Here is a 20,196-nt window from a genome sequence, read left to right on the forward strand (position 1 = left end):
ATACAACCACTGGTCATTGCATACAGAAATCATACAGAGGCCCTGCTAACAGCATGAACCCAAGTAGGCCCAAAACAAATACAAAAACTAGGCATACCATATATGGCTTGCACAAATGTTGGGAAAGTAGTTCATTAGTTTTAAAGGAACCTCTAAGGCTGATAGATAGAAAGTGAATTAATAAAACAAATATAAAACACCAAAACAAAGACCAAAGTATCCCTATCTGATGGGAAGTTTACATTAATTAGTGAGAAGTAGGATGTGGATGATGCCACCTAAATGTTTTAATAATTGGTAAGCATTAGCATCTGCTTTGATTAGTGAATAAAAAAGGGAACTGGGAACCCTTAGTACTTTGTACTGGTCCTAGGGGTTATGTCAATGCCTATACCATGCCTGCATATGACCTGCATAGCACCACAGGCTAGCTGGTCATGGATAGTGTTTAGGCTCATTTGTAGACAATATCCCTGGCCAAGCTCTATCACTAAGAGCTAAAGCCTTTTTTCTATAACACAAAGGGACAGCATCACAAATGGTATCCTGATTGCTCACTCACAGGCCATCCTAAGGAAGGGAGCTTGATGCGACTGGCGACACCTAAACCCATAGCAACACTAATGGAGTCAGATGACAAGAAGACAGTCTGCCATGACTATACTGGTGATCCCTGATAAAGTACTGAGTGTCTACATACGTAACTTTTGTTACACTTCAGACTATAGAATAAGTCTGCATTATTCCTACCTTGTATGGTGGATGCAGGTGCCGAGGTCCCATCACTTGTAAAATATAGGGAAGCTGAAGGTGTAGGTTTAAGACCTACAGGGGGAAAAATAAAAAAAGACCATTGTATGGTATCTATTTAGCAAGGTGCTTATTATCCTCAAGGATTGATGGTCTACAGAGAGCCTAAAGTGTATTTACCTTGCAATGTGAAAATAGGTGCTGAAGTTACTTGACTTGTGAAATCTAGGGAGGCTGAAGTTTTTGTTTTAAGACCTACAGAAAAAAGAACATTGTACAGTTTTTAATTAGCAGGGTTCTATTATTCACATTACAAGAGGACCTATAGCAATGGTTCCAAACTGGGATATGCAGCATCCCAGGGTGCCATGAGAACCTACCATGATGCTCGCCTTGCTACCACTGCCAGAGAGTAAAATTCTCTGAACTGAGAAACAATGACAACAGAAAGTTGTGTTGCCTGCATGACATTATGCAAGCAGGCATGCTGTTTCGGCTGCAGCTCTTCCCAGTTCATCTCTGATGTGCATCTTGAAAACAGGTATGCAGGACAGTTTCATCCTGCAGCAGTGGCAACTTGGAGGAGATAAATGCCACTGGCACCAGGTAGAACTTCCTTGCATGCCTCCATAATGCAATTCAGGCACTGCAGCTTTCTGCTGTAGCCATTTCTCAGTTTAGTTGTCCTGCTTCTTGAAAACAGATGTATGCAGAACTGTTTCATCTGTCCTAAGCACCTCTGTTTCTGGGAGACTTAACAGGGTCAGACTGGAAAGGGCTGCAGCAAGGGTGTATGCTCCTGCCACAGCACTTCCTAATCTGGCTCTGCAGGAGGTGTGCAGGGCGGATCTACTTGGTCATGGCAGTGGTGTCAGTGGAGTGAGTATAATACAATTATAAGGATCTAATCAGTGAAAAAATAATTACCAATTAGCAATACAATTATAATGTTTACATTATATTAAATATTAATACATGTATATTAGTTTCTTTCAAATGGGGTGACATGAAAAGTTTTGGAGTGGAAACAGGTACTGAGGTTACTTGATTTAAGAAACTTAGGGAGGCTGAAGGTGTACTTTGAATCCCTACAAAAATACAAGTGACATCATATGGCATGTTGGGTGTTTATTATAATCCATATTACAAGAGGACCCAACAGCTCCAAGGTCCAGGCAATGAGCCAATATAGAATTAAAAGTTATTCCAAGGAGTTTACTGACAAAAAGTTTAGAAGTAAAGGCCTTGTTGTTTTAAATGAAGCAAGTATAAAACTGACTAGGCTGTCAGAATAGGATGGGGTTAATACTAATTGACAGGGTTAATACTAGAGTGTACTCTGTTCTGTTTAATATATAAGGCTAGATATTCTTGTGCAGTGAATTCTATACACTTTATATTCCCATTATTGGGATAGAAAATGCCTTTTCTGTGATGTCCAGACAATACCTGACCACTGAAAGGGCTTGAGGAATATCATATCCTGGAAGGTGTTTACCTACACCACTATAGAAGGTGAAGTAGGATATAACTAAGATAACATTAGTTATTTCCAAATTTATTCTGGTAAATGAATAATAGCATTATTTTTAAATGGGTCTATAAGTCTGTCATGCCAAAACACCTCAGTGCACTAATGCATTTCTTTCTTTAACACTATCAGTTATATGCATCTCATGCTTATATATGTGCACTACTTATCCATGAAGCTACACCACTGAGATCCATTATCAAATTGCAACATCTAAAGAGATGTTGATAGATTGCTGTAAGTTAAGTGGAAGACACCAACTTAATTTCATTTGTGCCCAACGAGTCATGTTATAAAGACATCAGTTTGCAGGACTGGCCAAAGGGAATGAGACCTGACAGTGAGGATAGGAAGTTCAAGTATATGGCACTATTTCTAGGGCAAAAATTAATTTATTGAATATGAATGTGAGATCATTCATATCATTAAGGGCAAAAACATACAAGGAGCCTATACACATTAATCAAGGCTGCTCCAATGTGCTGTAATTACAGTGCATCAAAGCAGACTCGATTAACCAAGTCTGCTGGAATGTAGTAATTACTGTGCTCCAGTAAGCTCCAGCATCAGGTGTATCCATGTCCCCGTGCTGAAAAATGGTGTCGGGGGTGCTTTAATTAAAGACTGTTTGATGAGCCGCTCTAATTAAAGTACGCCCCTCCCCCCCACCTCCCTGAGTGCTTGTATAAACGCCAACATTTATGTTGGGGGCAATGTAATGTGCCACAGTCATACTAAGTTTTCAGTTCAGCATTTTATCATTTTGACATCTCAAGTAAAAACAAATATCACACAACTCTCCCAGGATGTGTTATGTCTTTTCTAGCTTAGTTATAGATCATAGCCTATAGGGTTAGGTACAGGCGTTACACCTATTGAGCTCTAAGTGCACAGGAAGAGCTCTAAGCCATAACTAAATGTTCACAGCTCTTACAGTGCTTTAAAAATGATGGATTGCACTCTAAATAATACCTCATCCATTGAGGGTCAAGACTAAAGCGCTTTCTGTTAAAGCACTTTATTGAACAACTATGCCAGATCCCAAAGGTTAACTTAAAGCTTGATTGTTGCCATCCCAGGTGACACTGCACTGGCCCTGCCCCCCCTAGCTGTCACTGACCCAAGTCAGTAACAGCCTCTGATCCCAGCCCCGCTTCCTCCCTCCAGTCAGCTGCGAGCTGCAGCTAGCCAGAGGGAAGGAGGGGCTCTCTCTCCCCACAACCACTCCAGCCTCATGTGGCATGCTACAGCCTGGCTAGGAAGGCCATAGGAAGAGTCCAGGGTCTCTTTTCCCACAGCAGCCTTGGCCCTGCAGCGCACCATTGCCTGGTTGGGGGGTAGATGGGGGCTGTGGGGGGAAGAGGTTCTGGGCTCTTTGTCCCCACATCAGCCCTGGTCCCATGGCACATTACTGCCTAGCCAGGACGGCTGTAGGGACATAGAGCCAAGACTCCTTTCCCCTATATCTCCTTAGGGCTGGCCAGGAGGGGCCATGGCAGAAAGGGTCCAAGGTCTTTCTCTCCATTGCATCCCCAGCCCCACAAAACATCACTGCCTAGCTGGTGGGGACTGTAGAGAAGGGCTCTAGGGTTGGTATCCCCCAGCTGCTGCTGAAAGTTATCACCTGGGAGGGGGGCAGGGCTGGGGAGAGGGACCACTCTAGCAGCCTCCTGGGAGGTGTGTGGGAGTGCCCCCAGTGGCCAGTGTGGGCAGGCTCCAAGCTTCCCCAAATAGCAAACATCTGTTTGAGTCACTCACACTCTAACTTATAGCATTTTAAGTAAAGCACAATAGAGTGCTTCTGCCAGGGCCTTTTTGAATGTCTGTATTTAGTCTAGACTTCCATCTTATGGTGCTATCACATCCCACTGTGTCATAAAAATATACTGAGCTGTGATTATTCACCCTGCCTCATTGTGCACATTCTGCTTAAGGACACAGGGAAAATAAGTAATTCATAATAACTGAAGAATGGAGTGAAACACTTTACCTGTGGTGGTCCTCATGGCTGATGAAAGTATTGATACACCAGGGTCTAAGAGCAATCAAATCAAACAAGACCTCATTAAAATAGCCTTTTTAGTACACATAAATCTCATGTGAAGTTTGAGAAAATAGGGTCACTAAGGGTACCCAAGTGACAAGGAATTACACAACCTCAAACTGATTTTCCAGAGCAGCCAATACAATCAAGTGCAGAAAGAAATGAATGAGGAAAGGCTCAGATGACAGTTGCACCTGTGGAACATGGTTAGAGGGAGTACACTAACAAATTAACCTGCCATCAATACAAAAGCCACATGCAAAAGGTCTGATCCACTCTGCAGGGATGTGCATGTGTGCATGTGCTCACGCACATTGGGAGATGGCCTTTGGGAGAAGGATCCGCAAGACGTGATGGTGCGTGTACTATGTCCTTAAAGGGGGCCACATTCTCAAGCTTCCTGCTACTGCCCCAGCCTTCTCTGTTCTGTGCCAAGGGCTGGTCTCTTGTATTCCCCTGCAGCTCTGATCATCTTCACCACCAAATCATCTGTTGTCCATTAGTTGTGGCTACATTTTCAGAGGTGCTCAGTAAAGAGAGACTGCATTAGAAGGGCATGGTAAGCCAGCCCTTGGGACACAGCAGGGAGGGCTAGGATGGTTGAGATTGGTTATGTGACCCACTGTTTTAAAAGGTTACCAACCCCACCTTCGCATACTGGTCAGAGTCAATGTAGCACCTCCCACAGGGTGCTTGGGATGGAGTAATTAGCCGTACTGAATAACAGTACCAGGTAGCTCCACCGACAAGCTTCATAGCCTAGCTACATGGTTGCAGCCAAACTGCATGCGGTTTAAAAAGCAGCCTGCTGGAAGCAGCGTAGCATGCCTGAAAGTGCTGCCCCTGAGCACATTCATTTCCTGTGCAGGCTTGGTCACAGAAACCATGCATCTGCTCTGTAACCACCTGCAGGCCACATCTGAGTGTATGTCCCATCGCTAGATTGCTGCTGCTGACAGTTTTATAGCTGTCCCTTCTGCTCTGTTCATACTCTGCGGAGGAGCAAGCAGCTGGCTGGAATCATGGTCTTCTGTGCTCTTTTAAGGTCTAGGGCATGGATGACTCAAGGAGGAGCTTAGTGTGATGGGAGCAGAATACTTAGATTCTCTTCATGTGTGTAAAATACTAATACCCTACCCGGGAGGAGACATTCCTAATACTAATCTTCAAGCCAGTACTGTTTTTTTCTGCCAGCACAATCCTGCTGGTTACAGATTCATAGGAAAGTTACTGTCGGCATACCAAATAAAATGTGTAAGTCCAATAAACACCAAGGAAAGAAAGTAATCATTTAGCTTGCTACAGAAATACATAACGGAGAGTAAAGGGATGAAACAGAAATGCTGTTTTATGCCAGAATTCACTGTACTGTTAATGAATACGCTGGTTTCTTCATTAACAATAGACAGCAGGCTTCCTGTATTGATTGAAGTTAAGCTTTTAGTAATCTATCTAACATGATCTAATATAAATGCAGTCCATACTTAGGCTACCCCAGTGACCCAGTAACAGTACTCTGTCAGTGTTTCTCACCCCATAGGTCGCAAATGAATAGTGGGTCCCACAAGTATATGAAAGGGTCATGAACAAACTTTAAAAATGGATCAACACTTTAAAAAGCAGATTCCCCTTTAGAGGAGAAAAATGTGGGAAATGGTGGCTTTTCCCTTGCAGGCTGGCAGAGTTCCCACCTGCATGAGGCTTCTTGGTGCCTCCCTGCCCCCCCCACCCCATCCTGCCCTACACACCCACCCCCTACACCCCATGCTGGGGGGTTACAGCCTGGAGGCACAAGGTGGGGAGTGAAGGGCACTGGCCTATGTTTACAAGTGGGTCCTGGTACAAAAAAGGTTGAGAACCACTGCTCTACCTGTCCAAAGTGTTAAACACCTCACACAACATTGGTCTGTACAGGATTTGGTGTTGCATAGGTAATGATCACAGACCTGAGAAAAATTAGAGAAATTAAAGGAAGAGAGGTGTTGATGGGCTTTGAAGGGTGTCCAGTTTGATAATTCAAGTCTTTATCTTGTCCACTCCAGTTATTAATACAAACATTTAATTTAATATAGGGAAATAATTCCTAGCTATGAATTGAATAGAAGCAGCTTACATTATCTGAACCTAGAGGACAGTCTCTTGTACATTGATACCACCCCATCAGCTAGGCATTTTAAATATTTTTTCTTCCAATTTGTATGGCAGTATCAATCAATTCCCTTTACTCCTGATGATCCAACTCCCAGGCCCTACCTCCTCAGCAACCTGGAAACAACGACGCAACTTGCATCATACTCTGAAGTTCAGAATAGTGATATCAGGGGGAGTGGGATTGTTCAGGAACTGAGAATCTGACAGGCAAGTCTCTAACCAACAGCTGCTTCTTTCAAATTGAAGATGATTAAGTTCAAGCGCTCCCCTTGCTCCTCAGCCTCTGCTTTCAGAGAAAATTCCCAAGGAGGGAGGCAACTCTCACTGTAATGACAGACACTCCAAAGTTTTTATGTAGTGAGGATTTTTATACATACGCACACCCCCGTCACTTAAACCATCATTGGAACCATGGCTGATTGTAATGGAGCCCAATATGTGGTCCATACAAACAATTCTATTCAACAGGCTTAAGGCTGCAGGATATCAAGAGTAACTTGTCCAGCTAAAACTGTAATGGAAACTGAAACACGCAATGACAGAAGCAAAATGTTGATCTAAAGAGCACCAGAATTAACAAGCAGACTGTATGAAATATGACATCAGCTCTTCCAATTCAACGAGTATATTCTGTGTATAAGAACTAACAATGACAGATTACAGCTCAAAGTGATACTAAGACCATAGGTATGCAATTTTTTCTCTTTTCTAAATTTCCAATAAATTTATAAAAATAGGAAGTCACGAAAACTAAATTTATCCAGAAATGTTGTAGCAAATATATACGTCCATTTGGTTTCAAAGTTGGTTTCAACAGGAAGACAATTTAACAAACTCATTTTTGCCGGTGTGCTAGTGGGGGTAAAAAAATAAACAGCATGGCATGGAATGCACTGAGAAGGAATGATTTATCTTACCTTCTGTAGCCACAAGAGTAAGAGCTTTAGATGGTCCGTTTCCTATACGGTCTGTGAACAGACAAAAATAATAAATTCTTAAAAGCAATTAAAATTTTACATTTGTAATAGGATCTTTAATATAACTCATAGGAGTTGTATCACAAGGCAAAAAGTACCTTCATAGCCTGCAGCAGAGTTCCAGTTTAATTGTTCCCTTTTAAAAAAAAAAAAAACTTCAACATTTTTGTAAAGTGACATTACCTTGGTGCTTGTAAATGCTATAGTTAATTTAACCAAACATAGTTCAGAATTTACTTGAATAATTTTCTTTAAGAATTGATTTGGGGGTTGAAATGTTCACTGGATTTTGCTCAAATAAGAAAAAACTACTTAAAAACTTCTCAGTCATTTTTTAGCTATATCTATATGAGATTCTACCAGCCCCATGAAAAAAAAATTGAAAAAACCTGCTGTGCTTTGAACCTCTGCATGTAAATCTTTTCACTTAGAAGAACAGCTGTGACCAAATGTGATCAATACTGGCTGTGAATTAAAGTTATTAACATCTTAAAAGCCACATACTAAAGATCTCCAGGTCATTAAGGAGAAAGCCATCACCCAAAATGAAGACGAACAAACACACAATCTGACATACTTCTGAAGGCAAGTGACAGAGATGGTTTAACAATACGAATGCATCCGAAGATGAGTTGGCTGTGAGGGTCCCGCTGACTACATAGGGGGGGAAAGAGATGCCCCACACCTACTGCAAAATGCTTGCATCCTGTTAACAGTCATGTCTCCCATTCTCACAATGCTACTTGATGAAAAGTTCCTTGATTGGGGTCTACCTGCCCCCAATGTTAGAGAGCAAAGAACCATTGCGGCATATTATATATATAGATATATATATATAGTGCAGAGAAGGCTCCTGTCAGCTAGCCATTTGGTTTTATAGTTGTCAGGGCTTTATTACATCTTTACTTTGATGGAACAATTTGGCCCTTAGTTTGGTAGCTTGAATTTCCAGATAGCTGCAGTGCACACATGCATGTCCCAGGAGTGCATATTGCAAAATGTGTGTTATGTATAGCTCACTGGCACTTTGCAGGTAGGTCAGTATATACTTAGATCCAGGACTTTAGCCGGTACCACTGTGAGAGTAAAGTGAAATCTGCTTCCTTTACTATGTGCAGAAGCCTGTCTTCCCACTCCACCAAAAGCACAGTTCAAAATGTCATCTTTGACAGATTTCTTAGCACAATTAAGGTCTTAACTTGACATTATATATGCATAAGAGTATGTTATGCAAGTTAAGTACTGTATATACAAGAATTATTTTTCCATATGCCTGCTATTTTCTGAATAATACAAGTTATAGAGAGTACAAATATTCTGTGTTTTTTACTTTAGAGACAGACTGTATAATATATATGTTGACATACCAAAATAAACAACAATTTCTTCAGATGAAATATCCCGTGTTTCATTCCAAGGGAAGGGAAACTCACAGGTACACCAGGCAGTCTGTTTAGACTCCGACTGATTGGTACTTTGTATCATCAGCAGTGACGTGAGTTCATAGAAACCATCACTCTCCTTTGATTCTCCCACTTCAATAGATATGCCTGAGAGAACAATAGAAAAAACATCAATCCTCCCTTTATACCCTGTCCCAGAGCTGTGCAAATTTCTGGTTCTTAAAAAATAATAATATCAAACTCATACTGTTTAATTCAGATGTCAATCAAATGGCACAGCTATATAAGCTTGACTTTGCTAGGCTGTCTTTTCAATGAATGACATCAACACATGGTGACTTCCCCATTTCTCAGCTGTTGTCCACTAATAGCAGTCACATTCCTTCCACGCTGAAGCAAGTAACCAAAACTCACACCATAGCAGGGATAGCATAGCAGTAATCTGTTTTCTCCTGGCTTGTTCTTACTTTTCTTTTTAATAAATATTACTAGAAAGTAATACTGTTACCTCCAAATTGGTCTTTAACAATGTCTCCATCCACATACCACACAAGGTTTGGCTTGGGAAAAGCCTTCTTTACAACGCAGGTAAGGTTAGCCTATGAGCAATAAAAGCAAGATTTAGTCAAATATTTCTGACCTGATTCAAGTAATCAAAGCCTACAATTTTTTATTGCCAACAACAAAAATGCTAACATATTAGCCATTCCATTTTGGTAAAGAGGATCGTTCTTATAGCAATTGTATTTCTTGTACATTGTATGGTATCCCTACATTAAAATGGTAAGATCCATCAAGGGACTGTTAAATGGGATAGGAGAGCATTTTGTCTACAATTCAGATCACTAACTGGGCTGCTAGCAACCGGAATTTATCATTATCCAAGTCTATTTGGTAGCCTGTGAGGGATGAGATGGTGTTTTTAGTCTAGAATCTAGCAGACACATCTATATTAAAAGAACCCTATAATTTGTAACAGTCCAGTTTCTGGGGGAGATTAAGGCATGACCTGCTTACTACAGAAATTTTCCCTTGATTACAGCCTGATAGATTTTCTGAGAAAGACTGCCTGACACAACGATGTACTAAGTACACTGACCCAGTTATTAGCAATCATGTGCGTGTCAGAAAGGTCATGGAGACATGAATATCTGTTGCATTCTAAATGGGAAAGGACAGACTGTATTTACTTCTAAATGTGTAGCCTAAAATTTATTCCTGATGGGCCAAAAGGCAAACAGTGAACAAAACATAAAAAAACTACACTAGCCCTGAGAGAGATGTCCTCCCATTCAGGGGTTAGACGTATTTGATGGGCAGTGTCTGGTTTCTTGCATTTTCAGTATTTCTCCATTTGTTGTTTTGAAGGCTATCTAGACTAAAACCCTGCCTTCCCCATTTTAATTAAGAAGTTAATTTTAGTACAAGAGCATTAAACACATTAGACTTGAAAGCCCTCTAGCAGATCATCTTGAAGAAAGCAAGACGTATAGCTTTATTTGAAATGAGACTTGTTGTGCCACAGGGGTTACAAGCTACATATTAAAGATTGGAGATTGAAACTACAAGACTGAAACCTTTTATTGCCACTGTAAGTCACCTCTGAAGTCATCTAGTAATTGATTTTTTTTCTTTCCATTCTGTTCCTTTTACAGGTGTGGCATTTTTCAGTTACTTGTTTGGGAAGCATTTATAAAAAGAGATAATAGTCAAAGGCAAGTACCAATCTGACGTCCAGAATGGATTTTATCTCCTTTCTTGGGAAGTGTGGGGTGGGGGGCATAGGGAAGCAGGGGAGGAGGAATGTTAACAGAGAATAAAGATGTTTAATATTTGGATCAGGAAGGAGAATTGTTAAAAAGTCTTTCTGAACATTCTGCAAAGTTTTTTCCTACACACTAAAACTAGTGAAGAGCATTCTTGCTAAATAGGATGCCATACTGAGGATTTAAAACCCGTATAGGTCACTGGGGAAGGCAGGGAAATGACAAAGATGTGGTAGCCCGGTCTGACATGTCTAGTTTGAGAGGAGGAGGGATGTGGTTTTAGACTGTTCTTTCTACCGTCAAGCTGTAATTGAAGAATTGGCTCTTCAGGTCACAGAAATGCTTATTTCTATGGTTTACATGGAAAAAAACAAACCCAACACTAAAACTCTGGTCTAGTTGGGTACCAATAATGAAATTAAAAATTCCTACTAATAGCACTGCTAGCCACTTGGTTATTTGGTATACAGTTTATACCAACTATAGTCTGGGTTAGCAAAACACAATCCCCTTCAACTATGCATATTGCAATTTAAAACATATTTTCAAATGCAAGTAGTATAATAGAAGGCACAAATTCCATATTCAGATGCTCAGGTCAGAACATGGACACATAATATTGGAGTTTATGCTTCAGTCCTGATCCCAACAATCTCAGCAGTGTATGTCAATACTTCATTTGGGTGATTATCCTTGAGTCCAGATGTACTCAGAGCAGGACACAACACAGGTGACAGAGGTGGCTTTGTGTCACTTCAATACTGAGATGCACTCAATTTAGTATGCGATTCCAGAACTTGTTTGGGTCTCAGCAGAAGTTAAATTAGCAGTTAAACCCAACTATTTGGAAATAGATGCAAAAGAACTGGTTTCAGAGCTGGGAACCAAGTGAATGCAAGATGGGAAATCCCAGCCAGCTTTTCAGTCCCACCCTTTTTATTGTCTGATGATGGAAAAGCCATTATCATGTAGCCCTATGCTTAGCAGCATAGAAGGAATGATACTCAATCTATTAAATCTCCAGCAAGCATCTCCTGTGGCTTTCCAGGAGCTTTTACATGTGCTAAAGGCCCTATTTTGTGCATCTCCTTTCATCATCACAAACCAAAGGAATGGGCACAAACTTTATTTCCTTGGAACAGAGCAACTGTAATGACCTAGGTTTGGGATCTGGAAGAACAGAGTTTAATAGCAATTTCTTACTGATCTTCAGTGGCTTAGGATGGAAGCTAACATTGCTGTGGATAGACAGTAGCATTATCTGGATCACTTTAGCAACAACCTCATCAGAAAGGCTGCATAAACTCTTCTACCCAAAATGTTCAGAGAGGACCACAAGGAATGGATTTGTGTTTCCATTTTGCTTATTTCAGGATCTTACAAGTCCTGTCATCCCCAGTTTCTTACGTTTATATTTTCTTACTCTGTACTTTTGTAATTTGTGCAGTTCCATTTCCTTGTCAACAGTCACATTTACTTTTAAATCAACAGGTTGTAACAAACTTTAAAATAGTATAACAATAATCTTATGATCTTCACCACTTCCTAGATGAAACTGTTCCTTAATCTAAGACAGTGCTTTGATATACAGTACAGTCTCAAATTTTACTTTTCTTTTGTTATGAAAGCTGCTAAGTATGTCCTCTTGGGGCCTTCTCAAGAATTCCTTGCTTGATGTGCATGAAAGTATAGTCAGCAGTTGACATACTTTTGCATGAAAGACTCCAGGATCCTTAACAAATAACAGACGACACTTCTATTTTAAATTTTGTTCGAGTATACTATTCCATAGCAATAGGCTGGTTCAATAATAGCTCAGAGGGAAGAATGTGAACTACTGACCTTAAAATTGCTGTCATGACTTACTGTAAGATCTGGTTGGCATTTCAATGTATTCTCTGTCTGACATTGCTTAGTTTACCAGATCCTGGATGGCCCACAGCACAACTCTGTGACTTGTCATTTTTATTTATTGAAAGTTCTAAAATCACTCACCTCCTGCAAGGTGCCAATGGAGTTACTTTGGGAGGTGACAGATACTTTGGGAATGGCTGGAAAGCAAATAAAGGCATCTTAATATAACTGATAGTATTAAAAATGTAGCTTCTCTCTCTCAAGAGACTTTGTATCCTATTTCATAGAACAAATATAAACCTATGGCTACTATAACAATGACATAACATGCATGATAAGAACAAGTTAAGTGCCATTTTGGGGAAGGGTGGAGAAGAGGCAGAGAAAAGGCTTACATTTAGGCTGCATCAGAAACTCGTTACAAGTTCCATAATGCTCCTCCTTAATGATCCTAATATTTTAGGTTTGTGTGTTCAAGAAGTCAGTTCCAATCAATCTGTATGCATTGTTCTGTTACCCTAAAAACCTTATTTTATAATGCTGCTGAAGATAAACCTTGCCCTCCTGACTTCTGTCCACATGTTGATCAAACAACAAAAGTTGTGGTAGCTTCAGAAAGTAAGATTTTACTCCTGCTCAAAACTCACTTTAAAATTTACTGTTACTCCTCCTTTCTCTCCATAATCCCCAAAGGAGTTCAGCTATCTGTGCCCTGCAGATTGGGAAAAATCCTCCCAACATCTTGCAATAATGAATCCTTGACTTGCCCTGACAACTCATTTCTGACTTACAGAATTAAGTTCACATCAAAATAATGGGCCTGTGATAACCAAATCTACCTGGACTGGAAGACAATATGCTGTTTCTTACCATCACTGCTTGTCTTTTGTGTGCAGGTGACTCTACTGTCCTGAGCTATTATACATTTTTAAAGTGTCTATATGAATGTATTAATCAAGGAAATACAGCAAACAAGTTGGCAAATGAGCAAACTACAGCAAAAGCTTTGTTATCCGGCCAAATATGCCGGTTATCTGAAAGGCCTGAACAGGCGTCTTTGCCTGTTTGGGCCGCCATCCCTCCCATCACATCCGGTGTGCTGCCGCCCCTCCCGCCACATCAGTGTGCCGGGGGACAGGGAGGTGGGGCCTGGGCACACTGGGGAAAGGTGCTATGCCCCAGGCCATGGGGGCTTGGCAGCACAGGCTGCTTTGCCACAGGTCATGGGGGCTCAGCAAAACTGCAAATGCCATGGCAGGCACTTCCAGTTTTGCTTTTGCCACGTAGACTGGCATGCCAGTTAGTAAGGTGCCATATAATGTGGCTTTTACTGCATCATAAACAAAATCACCACTCAAGCACTACTGAAGGTACAGTAATAATCTCAAATGTCTTGTAAGCTAAAAACCCTTCAACCATGTGGTTGACTATTGATTGGTGAATCTGAAAAGGTTCTGTGTTCCCTATCTATGTCCTCTGGTATACTGCAAACCTGGACTAGACATCTTAGCTGACTAAAGCTCCTTTTTGAGATTTCTGGTTCTTCCTACTATGAGCCTGCCTCTGCAAGATTAGTGCAGCTCCAGTACCTTTGTTCACTGTCCTAAGCACTGTAAGGAATCCATAGTTTAGCAAATAAACCTCTGATGCTACCTCACTGAGCAGTCTGTCCAAGTGTTTCAGTCATTCTTCAAGACTAAAGCAATATTTGCCTTATCAATTCACTTCATCTACTTATCCATATGAAAAAAAGACAGTCATCATGGTATCGGACTTGGCCCAGCTTTTATTTTATGCTTCAGGTTTTTATTTTGGAGGAAGGGGATTTTTGTTTTGCTTTGTTTCTTGCTGGCATTTCCAAAATACTGTAGAGGGAGAAGAGAGCTTTAAAATATTATTTTGTTTTCCATCTTAACCTAAGCCAGATTGGAAAGTAGAGAGAAATATAATGGGGCAGGAAAACAATAGCCACGGTTTTCAAATTCCAGGAAAAATTATTTGGTTATCCAGTCTTCAACATTTATAGAAGACTAGACCACACCTTTATTTTCTCCCAGCTATTTTTGATCTCTTCTCTTTCTGTTTCTTGATCAAGGTTAGTTTCCTAAATCTATACTGGATTTCAGCCATGCTGTTCTCTCTGGGTTTTTTTTTAAAAAGCGTTTCCCAGCATCTTCAGGGAAAGCGTCTGAATATCTTAATACTGTATGTCCTTTCCATTTAACGTCTAAGTTCTATTAGCTGCCTTGTATGACATTTACAGATTTTGAGACTAGCAGGTATTCAATACTTAGTATGGATTGTTTCTGGTTTGGGTTTTCACCCTACAAAAAGCAAAGAAAAAAAGGCAGTATTGGGGAAGGTGGGACTTGAAGGAAAAGCACCCAGCTTCTTGTTAAGATATGTCTGACAGCTCTCTGTTTGAGGAAAGACACATTCTTTACATACTTTTTTCCATAAGTCTTTAAAGAAAATCTCATAATTACATGTCTATGTTTTCTAGGGCTGGATAAACCTACCTGACATTTAAGTTTGTCTTAGGGTGTTGTTTGTTTTTTAAATCATATACTGTTTCAAGTCCAACAAACTAAATGCTACTACAGATGGTTATTGATGACTTGCATACAGAGGGTCATATGTATATCTATGCTTCATCCCTGGAAAGCCTGGGAGTGCTGCCAAGATTCATGATTTGCCTACTTGTCAGCAGTGTAGCTGGTTCAACGTGCCCTTGAGCACATGGCTCGAACCTCCTTTATGCTCTCTGTCTCAATCATGCTTCTTGCCACATGCTTGGGGCCATGCTAGATGGGCTGTGCTGCTTAGTTTCTGCATCTTGGCAAGCATTTGCGGGATAGTCATGCTTAGGACTTGCCAGAGGCACTGCACGCAGGCTGTCATCTCTTGTGTGCCCAGCTGAGGCCCACTCCCTGGTACAGGGGAAATGGGCTGATGTCCCCTCATTCATTCTCCATCTCCAGACAGTGTAAAATATTCAGGGACTGCTGTAACCTAAGCTGGTTAATTATCAAACCTGAACAACCAGAGGCTGACTGGGAAATGCCAGACTACATTGTGCCCTGGCAAGTCACCCTGCTTACTCCTTCACAACTCCTCCTCTGGGGACAAAGGATATCTAAGAATAGGTTGTGCTACTTCTGTGTCTGGCGGGGACTCCAATATTGACATCAACCTACACTGGGGCTTTTTCCACAAGGTTTGTGTTCAGCCTCTGCTGCTTCTGCCCTACCTCAGAGGCATAAATAGAGCACATCTGGACAAAGTACACTGTACTGAGGACCATAGCCAGCCAGCATTGCTATCAGTGAGTAAACACACATATAGGTATGTCACAGTAAGAGATAAGAGAGAGATTGCTAGTTATTTTACCTGATAAAATGGCAAAGTGGTAAAGGGAAAAAAGACAAGGAAGTTGCATTTCCCTGTCACCTGTGCTCTACTGGCCTAGAGCACTATAAGGCATCACAAGATCCAACATAAAAAAATGTGTGTGACAGAAAACAGCTCTGATCGGGAGACTCTGCAGCGAAAGCATCTGGAAAGAGGTATGTGAAAAATACTTTCTAAAACAGCACCAAGAGCTATGCTGATACACAGAAGAATGCTTTCACTTTGTGATTTGCAACATTGCTGGTGGTTCTGCTGGACCACGAAGAGCTCAAGTGATACGTGTACCAGAGAAGAAACACATGAGCACTTGTGCAGGACTGTGCCTTTGCATAAAGGGTGTAAAGAAGGGCAGAGTGTTTATACCACCTAATAACAGGTACCAAGCTGACAGCTGAAGTGGTGCAGTGGGGAGAGACACCAAAGGTGGAACAAAATTGAGCACACAGATGACAGAAGATGGTAAATCAGTTTCAGAACTGTCGTGGACTTTAAGAAACTTTCTGGTCTTCAAAAAGGTAGAGCGATGTGACAAATAGTGCTTAAAGCTAGGCCTATGCGAGATGAAAATCTACCTACAGAGGGACCAGGAAAAGTGAGGGGAAGAAGTAACAGACCAAGTCTGGGAGGAAGAGAAATGGGCCCTGATGTTTGTGGATAGAACCTAAGGAAAGAAGTGGGGGGGTGGAAATTGCATGGGAAACTGGATTGTATCAGTAAAGATGTGAAAGGTGGAATACCTAAAAGAAATGGGAAAGTAAGTTGGAGAAGAGTTTGTGTTTCCAGGAACAGGATACATACTTAACTATGCTTTTTAAAGGGGAAGAGGAGGGGAAAGGAAGAAAAAACTAAATGGAATCTGGATATTTTTGTAAATAATAATAATAAAAAATTAAAGGTTTAGTTTCTACTTTAACACTCCCTCCCCCCAACCCTTCTGCTGAGTGCTTGGGGAACATCCCCCCCCAGCCAAAAAATAAACCAAGTGCCAGAGACAAAAGCCTTGTTAGTCATGGTGTCCTTCACTTCCAGGCTAGCTGCTGGGAACCAGGGTGAAACCAACACGAATCTGGTGAGACTACTGTAAAAAGCTTAACGGAGCACAAAAGGTCATCATTTATCTCATCTGTGGCGAGAGCTGGCTCAGCTTCTACCCACTCACATCCTAACGTGTCATAGCACAGGTGTCTGTGCACAGCCACCCCTGGCATGATTTGAAATGCACATCAAACAACATCAGTTAATATGCCTGTTTAATTACACTGAGAACTAGGGGATATTTTCACTCTGGTAGAGCTTCAATTATATGTTTATTGAAAAAAGTAACAGAGTTATCCAGGTTGAAAATCTATTTGTTTAAAAGTCACTTCTTATGTTTAAAAGCCATTTCTGAGTCACACAAGTACAAGATAAACATCTCAGATCATCAATTTCTACTTCTGTTTCTTTTGCAGTGAGTGATAGCCCGACAGAGTCCTCTCTTAAAGCTTACTGCATCTTTAGAGTGTCAGCTGTACTACAAACTCCTTAAAAATATGAGTTAGTTGACAGACCCTTGGCTAGATACCTGTTTATTTTAGCAGCATTGGAATTGCTTCCTTTAAGACCTGGAACACTATTTGAAGATAGAAATAGGGACTACGATTGATTTAAGACAGTAGGCAAGGCTGTCTGCGGGGGGGGGAGGGAGAGAATGGGAAGGGAGGTGACATGCTGCTAAGTCTGGGGAGGAAGCAAGGTGGGGCAGGAAATTCTTACCCGATTCGGGGACCTAAGAAAAAAGTCCTTGGCTGTTGTTTCTGCTGTGTGGTCTTCTTACTCTGGTGGGGTGGAGAAGGTGGGAGCGGAGGTGCTGCTCCCCACCCCTCCCCCCCCACTCCTCCTGCAGTGATAGTTGCTGCTTGTACAACCCCTTTTCAGTATCATGGCTTACCCATGAGGCTATCTAATTGTATTTCAATAGCTGTTGAATACCCTTCCTATGCCATTTTAAGTTAAACAAAGCAAGCTTTTGAAAGGGACCCAGGATGCCTTACTTCTGGGTGCCAGTTATTGCCAAAATTGCTCAGATCCTCATTGTCCCCAAGCAAACAGATGAGTTAACTGCTCATTTGTTGGCATATTGAAAATCTATTTCCACAGGCATGTTACTTTCCAAACATATGTATTTGATGCTTCAGACCTGCCTCCAGTACCAACAACTACAATTTTGGCACTGGTTGTCAAGAATGGTGGGTTTATTTTATGAAACAATCTACAACAACTCCTCCTCTTTGTAACTGGTGGAAAAAGACCAAAAAGCATTTTAGTCAGGGTGCCTGCATAATACCAGGCCAGAACATGACTGTATATTGTAGAAAGGAGGAGTAGAGAAAGAGATAAAAAAGGAGTTAGTGTGAGCCTCTTACCAAACACTTTCACCGTGGTGGTTCTCTTCACGATTCTCTCTGGATGGTACGTCACAAGGCACGAGAAGGCCTTGCCATCATCAATAGTTTTGAGCGGGGAAATCTGCAGTGCATTTTCTGGACCCAGATAAATTCTGTCTTTGTACAACAAGTTACTGGTCTTTTTTGCTTCATGCTGGTATGAATTTTTGGTTATCAGTTTTACTTGCTTTCCATTATCTCTCTGTTTAAAACACAAGCAGAATGTTTTCCAGTCAAACTCTGTTCCTACCACCATACTTATTCTCCTTTATTCCCCATAATAGGTAGAACTCTGTAACCTTTACATTAGCCATCTTTAATTCTGGCAATTATGCTAAGTGCTCCAAGATCTACAGTTATAAAAAAGGATATATGGGAGTGATTACCACATTAAAGTTAAGAATGTCTCCCAAACAGCATACAAAAAAATAAGATAATAAATAAAAATTAGTACCATGATACTTCCTTATTTGAAGTTCAGGTCAGGAAACTGTTTTGTGAAACTCTGGGGTTTCACGATAGGTCATCAAGGGTTCTACAAAGAAACTGGGGGTAATGGCAGAGTGGGCTACAAGGTAGTGTGCCACCATTGCCAGGCTAGATTGCCTTGCTCCATGTTAGTTCACGCAGCTTGCGGAGCCATGGCAGAAGTGATGTGAAAGGGTTCCATGACTTTAGGAAGTTTGAAAACCACTGTCTTAAGTAAATGTCAGATAATTTTTGAGTATTAAAAAGACTGAAGAAAACAACATTTTTTGTCTCCAATTAAAATTTATATTTTAGTTGCATCAAGATAATAGGGAAAAAAAACCCTACTGACTTCTTCATTTTTAATTAAATTCCATGTAATGAAGAGTTTAATATCTTGTCTTTTAAATTAGGTTGGATAACACTTACTTGTTCGTTTGTAAAGTGCATACGTGCACGTAGTATGATCACCTCTCTGATAAGTAAGATTTGAACATGTCTAAGTGACTAACCCTTGCTGTCTTCTACTGATAATTTGAATCCATCTTTCTTAAGTCTAACAGACCTTGCCTAAAAAGTTTCAAGTTTAGTAGCAATATAATGAAAAGACAAGATCCAAATAAAAAGCCACTGGGGACAGAGGCTTTCAAGAAAAGAAAACGTGTGTTTACATTTGAAACTTGGTTTAAAAAGAAAAAAAGAACACAGCAGTTAGAGTTTTTGAAAAGTAAAAGGAGATATAAGCCTTAAAAAAGAATGAACACAAATATAGATAATAATCCCTTGGCCACAGGATTGTGGAAAGTAATCAAGGTACTGTTAAACAGAAAGACAGATGTGCATGTGCATGCACGTATACATGCACACTCCCCTGAATAATGTGACCGACTTGGTTTAATTCATGGCTAGGATCATGTACAGTAGTTTGAGGTCATTTCACAAAGGTAGTCAACTGTGTGTGCATGTTTGTTTTTATATTTCCCCCCCCCGGCAATCTAATTTTAACTTCAAAGTTAGCTGGAAACAAAACAAAAAAAAACAGTCCATGAATTTCTACCATGTCTTCCCCTGTTTCTTGGTTCACAAACACTCACACTGACGCTATCTATAGTTTTTGCCTAGCAATTCCATTTTACCCATTTGTGTCCTGCAAAGAAATATTTATTTTATTTGGAGCATAGAACCTCTTGTTTCTTCCCAATATCTTAAACGGAAAGAGAGTTATACTTACCACTACCCACTCAAAGGGCCAGTTACCAGAGATCGCATTCTCATGACATGGGATTGTCAAAGTCTGGTTTAACAGGGTTTTCTTCACATAATGGTGCTCCTCTTGTACCATTGTAACAACATACAAGAAAAAAAAATTAGGAAATTAAGAAAATAAGTAATTGTACTTCAAAAATATATATCTA

At 40.7% G+C, this 20,196-nt stretch overlaps 1 protein-coding gene across 2 annotated transcripts in view; it reads right to left on the minus strand.

Annotated features, from left to right (window-relative positions):
* Positions 1–20,196, minus strand: part of CD96 (CD96 molecule) — a 49,751-nt gene that overhangs the window by 16,636 nt on the left and 12,919 nt on the right. For both annotated transcript variants that reach the window (XM_059720532.1, XM_019476027.2), the window contains exons 3-11: positions 20,013–20,113; positions 18,293–18,515; positions 12,618–12,673; positions 9,365–9,455; positions 8,821–9,003; positions 7,394–7,444; positions 4,272–4,316; positions 931–1,005; positions 751–825 (exon numbers count right to left, since the gene is read on the minus strand). In XM_059720532.1, the coding sequence (XP_059576515.1) occupies positions 751–825; positions 931–1,005; positions 4,272–4,316; positions 7,394–7,444; positions 8,821–9,003; positions 9,365–9,455; positions 12,618–12,673; positions 18,293–18,515; positions 20,013–20,113 (900 nt within the window). The remainder of the gene's footprint in view (positions 1–750; positions 826–930; positions 1,006–4,271; positions 4,317–7,393; positions 7,445–8,820; positions 9,004–9,364; positions 9,456–12,617; positions 12,674–18,292; positions 18,516–20,012; positions 20,114–20,196) is intronic.

Source organism: Alligator mississippiensis, chromosome 1 (assembly GCF_030867095.1).
Source record: "Alligator mississippiensis isolate rAllMis1 chromosome 1, rAllMis1, whole genome shotgun sequence".
Lineage (NCBI taxonomy): Eukaryota > Metazoa > Chordata > Crocodylia > Alligatoridae > Alligator > Alligator mississippiensis.